Raw genomic sequence first — 5436 nt, 5'->3', positions numbered from 1 at the left:
ATTACGTAGGAACTGAGCAAGAGCAAAGGACCGTGAAGCTGACAGCTCGGAACCCTTCTGCCGGGGTCGCGTAAGGGGGAGCGTCACAACGTACTTGCCACACTCGTCTCTTCTCGTCGTCTGGACAAAATTGTGCTCGCAAACTGAATCCGATTCCGAATTAATCTGAGTGGAACCCTTCTGCTCGGGGTCGCGTAAGGGGAGCGTCACAACGTACTTGCCACACTCGTCTCTTCTCGTCGTCTGGACAAAATTGTGCTCGCAAACTGAATCCGATTCCGAATTAAGGATTAAACGTGGCGGCGATTTATCATATAAGTTAGGTTATAATATCGTATGCATCAAAATCATACAATTATTTATAAGCTAGTTTTTTAAGGAAAAAACACTTAAATTTAGTGAATTTGCAGTGCGAAATCTTTAAAAAACCACAGACGAACACTTGGCACAAACGAAAGTTACGTGTGAACGTCGTGGCTTTTGTTTAATTGTTTTGAAGGAAAAGAACTTTGGCAACGTTGAAACCAACCTAAGATACAGAAACCGTGTACAATTTTAAAAAGTGCTCCCCCCAAAAAGCTACCAACACAAGTTAATTTCTTTGCACCCGGTGTTAATAAAAAAGCGGCAAGATTACGTCAATTATTGAGAACCTACCCGGCGCCATAGCTCACAACCACAACCAAAACAACATCATGGAAGAGGACGAAAGGGGTAAATTGTTTGTGGGCGGCCTGTCCTGGGAGACGACGCAGGAGAATCTGTCGCGCTACTTCTGCCGCTTCGGAGACATCATTGACTGCGTAGTGATGAAGAACAACGAGAGCGGCAGGTCGCGAGGCTTTGGGTTCGTGACCTTTGCCGATCCCACCAACGTCAACCACGTGCTGCAGAACGGACCGCACACGCTCGACGGCAGAACCATCGACCCTAAGCCGTGCAATCCGCGCACGCTGCAGAAACCGAAGAAGGGTGGCGGCTACAAGGTGTTCCTGGGCGGCCTGCCCTCGAACGTCACCGAAACTGATCTGCGCACCTTCTTTGGACGCTACGGCAAGGTCACTGAGGTGGTTATCATGTACGATCAGGAGAAGAAGAAATCACGCGGCTTCGGTTTCCTCTCCTTTGAGGAAGAGTCCTCCGTTGAGCACGTCACCAACCGTAGCGACGAGGGAGCTGTTGCAACCCGAGTGATTGCAAGGGGGGCGGGATGTTCAGATGAGTGGCTAATGTGCCGCCGAAGAAGAGCGCGTGAAGAGCGCATCCGCGCTGAAGAGCGCATCCACTCTAAAGAGCGCATCCGCGCTGAAGAGTGCAACCGCGCTGAAGAGCGCATCCGCGCTGAAGAGTGCATCCGCCCTCGCCCCTCTCTGAACAATCTTGCACTCTCGCTCTCTCGGGTCCAAGTGCAGCGGTCGGCCGTCGGCGATCGTCTTTTCTTATGCTAAGTTAAGTTAAGTTCAGTTTTCTTGTATGAAGTGAATAAACCAGACGGGCGATTCGACGACTCCCCCGACTTCCACCACAATCAAGAGGCATCTTTTTCCGGCAACACCGCCCCACTACTGAGGCCTTTGAGTAACTGATTCTGAGCAATTTGAGTGGTGTCATTTATATAGTCTCTAGACTATGTTCACCTAATGTTACCAATAGGGAGTGCATACAGGTATGTTTTACTCCTAGAACCAATCGTATTGGTTTTGAGTATACATAGGAGCCCCAGACGCCAGTCATATGGTATTGAAGGATAAGGAAGACAAGGATGGCGAACAAATTAACGGATGATGATAATGAGGCCTGAGAGTTCAGTGAAAGTAAATATCGGTGTGTGCGGAAGACTGGTCAGGAAAATGACAAGTGTAGTAAATATTCCATTTAATGGTTTCTACGGACAGCGGGATAGTTCGTGCACAATCTCCGTGTAAGAAAGATTTTCCCTTTCTATGTTCACTTGATAAGAACGATGCCCAAAGGGTTCCACGAATGTAAATACAGGTGTGTGGGAAGTAACGGTCAGAACACCGTCAATTGCAATAAATATTTTTTTAAGACTTAAAAGGAATCGGAAACGGTCATGCACAATCGTTATGAAATAAACATTTTACCTTTATATATATATTTACTTGTAACCACGTTGTCAGCACTTGCATTCGATCGTGAAGCAATTAAAATTTCTGGCCTTAAGCTGAAAGTAGCTAGAACATAGGACATAGGCTGATAGTACATCAGTTTTTACATTTGCTGACTTGATTTAAATTTTAAACTTTTCAACATGATGACTCGATATGTGTCGCCTGAGTCAGATTCTATAAGATCCTCTCCCTCCATTGGTTTTCTGGAAGACGTGACCCCTTGCTATCCCTTGGATGGGTCCACCTGAGAACTCACCTACCCTCAAATGTGTGCGCTCAAGGTCTACTTGTGGTGGAGGTGGACTCCCCAACCCTCAAGAGTGTGCTGATATCTGCTTGTGCGCGCAGGGTGTAAAAATTTATTGTTAAGCGTTTTAATGAAAAGTTGCAGTTTTTAACTTACAATCGTATAGAGCATACCACTGGAAAGGGCTTGAAAAATGCTTTTTTAGTGAGGGGCCTATATTGAGACCCCCAATTACCGAAATTTTTGCCTTTTTAGGGTAGTAGTGAGCATTTTTATACGATTGTAAGTTAAAAACTGCAACTTTTCATTAAAACGCTTAACAATAAATTTTTACACCTCCGCGCACAAGCAGATATCAGCACACACTTGAGGGTTGGGGTGAGTTCGCACCTCCACGCACAAGCAGACCTGAGCGCACACTTGAGGGTAGGGGTGAGTTCTCAGGTGGACCCATCCAAGGGATAGCAAAGGGTCACGTCTTCCAGAAAACCAATGGAGGGAGGATCTTATAGAATACCTGACTCAGGCGACACATACATACCGAGTATCAGTGCATACAAGTATTTAAAATTTTAAAATCAAGTCAGCTAAATGTAAAACTGATGTACTATAATCAGCCTATGTCCTATGTTCTAGCTACTATTCCTGAACCGGTATTTTCGATATTAAGAGTGCTTCTAAGGCCTAGAATGCGCTATTGAGGACGTGTTTGAGTATATGACTTGTATTTTCGAGGATGTATTGCCCAGCATTGTCAATATTCTCACCAGTGCTCCAACTTCCAGTGAACGCTTTGTTTCAGTGTCCTTGATTTGTTGCCTCGTTCACAATTTTAGTCTAAGGAACAGCGTTTTGTTCGTTGGTGTGATCCCTTGTTGAGATCACGTCAGGGGTCACCAAAATGTTTATTTGTTGCCTACCACATGGTCGCCGATTTATCGTGCCGAAATGTAGATACTTAAGTGACTGACGATAGGATAAATGTCTATTCAAAGGATATCTGTAGACAGATGGTATCAAACTATCTGTTGTGTGTTGTCGCCACTGGCACTTGTTACCAGGTGGACGGCGGAGAGATTATCGCAAAAAAAGCCTTTGATGATTGTGATGATGAATTTTGAAACAGTTGCCGAACGCTCTAAGACTAAGTCTGATAAACTTAACCGTATTTATAGTTAAAAAATACTTAAGCTAAAAAACAGGTATAAAAAGAGTAGGTAGGCAAAGAAACAAAAAAAAGTATATTTTTCAACCGGATTTGGACCACAAGTAAGATGTATCAGCTGGTTTCATTGGGTCAGCGGACTGATGACGAATTGACTGATTGTCGTTTCTGACAGTCTGACAGCCGAGGTAGCTAAGCCGTTCTTTAATTCGATATTAAATTACTTGTTTACTTTTATTAATATTGTAATATCAAAGTTATTAACTTAACCATCTTAAGACCTACGAAAATATCAGAAATTATAGGAGCTACAAAACTAGGCTTAGGCATGTCACCTCTTCGAGCTACTGTTTTCTGACGTTAAAGTGGGAGTGGCAGGATGCTAAAAACATGCTCTGTAGGGACCTTAAGAATCTGCATGCCCCTTATACGGGCAGATGGATATGACTTAGTCGATTTAGGTCAAACCAATTGTCGAATCCCTTTTTCCACTCCGATTGAGGCACCTCCAAAACATGGGTTTTGAACGTTTCAACACCATCTTCTGGCGATAAGTCAAGGCTACACGGTGGGTGACCCAACAATTCCACGTTTTAGCCGCTCCAAAAGTCGCTGGTTTGAGCTGATGTGTGAAAGCTTGGGTTGTTATGGTGTATTTTTTTTCGAATTTTTACGAAGATTCCAGGCAACCAATTGTAGTGTACCCACTCAAAATTTACCGACCTACGTTGCTACGTTGAACAGTCGCCTTTCTGTCGCCTTCTTAGCACCAATCCACACGAGCCCTTTTTCAAACAACAAACCTTTTTGAAGACCAGGTGTTCATGAAAAATAGAATGTATTCTGATTGAAATGCCTAAGGATGCCTCTATCTCACAATATGTCACATGACGATCTTGAATTATCAGTTCACGTTCTCTTTGGCACAACAACTGTTCTTGGACAACTGTTTTTGTCGCCAAACGAGCATCGGCGACGATGCCATATGATGGCTCTTCATCGCCATAAAAAGATTTAAGTTCATCGACGCAAACAAACTTTTTTTGGGAAATAGCCAATTGTTCCTTATATGGCTAAAAGTGACCTAGGTCAAAAATACAAGGCAATAATAATTAACAATAATAATTAATAGTTATAATAAAAATAAGTAATAATAATAATATTTGACGCCGACCTAAATCCCGGGAGTTGCCTCAACACTTGGCACTTCACCAAAACAAGAAGTATCAGATCTTGTACCATAACCAAACTAGACGAAGAGTATGTGCATGGATGTTTTATTCTGTGGGGAAATATAACTTAGAAATAACATCAACTTAATCTGTGGCACCAAAATTAATGTAGCTTTAGACCACAATCAGTGTGGCCAGATATAAACAAAGTGTAAAAGCGAATACAATTCAAACTGAATGACTGACTATAGATATTTATCAGACTACCCCATCCGTTCCGCGTCACCCCAGATCCCCATCCCATCACGACAAACAGGACAGCTTACTTCGAAGCGGACGATCATCCCCCATTTTTTGATCATCCGTCCGCTTGGATACTCGTCTGGGCACTCCATCACTCCATGAACACCTCCTCCACGATGCCTTGTTTCCACTTTCGCCTGGTACGTGAACAATTTCAAGTTTCCTCTGACGTGCTCGCACAATTCTCCTTGCGCACAAAAGTAGGCAAATACTTGTGCACTGTCACTATAGGGAAATTTTTGTGCCTCTTTTCGGCCGGAAAACTAAAATCTCAAGAACTAGCAAGATATTTTGATTCTGTTTTTTTGATTTGAGTCTCATATGGTCAATAGATTTCAGATGTGAAAAAATGGTGGGCGTGGCACCACCAACAACTTCAAGATCATACGATAACCAAAAGACTAAGCAAGATATTCG

General features: G+C 43.2%; 1 protein-coding gene across 1 annotated transcript; it reads left to right on the top strand.

Moving 5' to 3' along the window:
- Positions 1–295: 295 nt before the first annotated feature.
- LOC121530219 (heterogeneous nuclear ribonucleoprotein 27C-like) lies at positions 296–1255 on the top strand. The gene is made up of 2 exons (XM_041818897.1): positions 296–1161; positions 1224–1255. The coding sequence occupies exons 1-2, from the start codon at positions 696–698 to the stop codon at positions 1253–1255; spliced, it is 498 nt and encodes a 165-aa protein (XP_041674831.1). The 5' UTR covers positions 296–695.
- The last annotated feature ends 4181 nt before the right edge of the window (positions 1256–5436 follow it).

The sequence above is a fragment of the Drosophila eugracilis genome, unplaced genomic scaffold, assembly GCF_018153835.1.
Source record: "Drosophila eugracilis isolate 14026-0451.02 unplaced genomic scaffold, ASM1815383v1 contig_409, whole genome shotgun sequence".
In the NCBI taxonomy this organism is placed as follows: Eukaryota; Metazoa; Arthropoda; class Insecta; order Diptera; family Drosophilidae; genus Drosophila; species Drosophila eugracilis.
The sequence above is the reverse complement of the archived record's forward strand: the minus strand, read 5'-3'. Positions and strand labels throughout refer to the sequence as shown.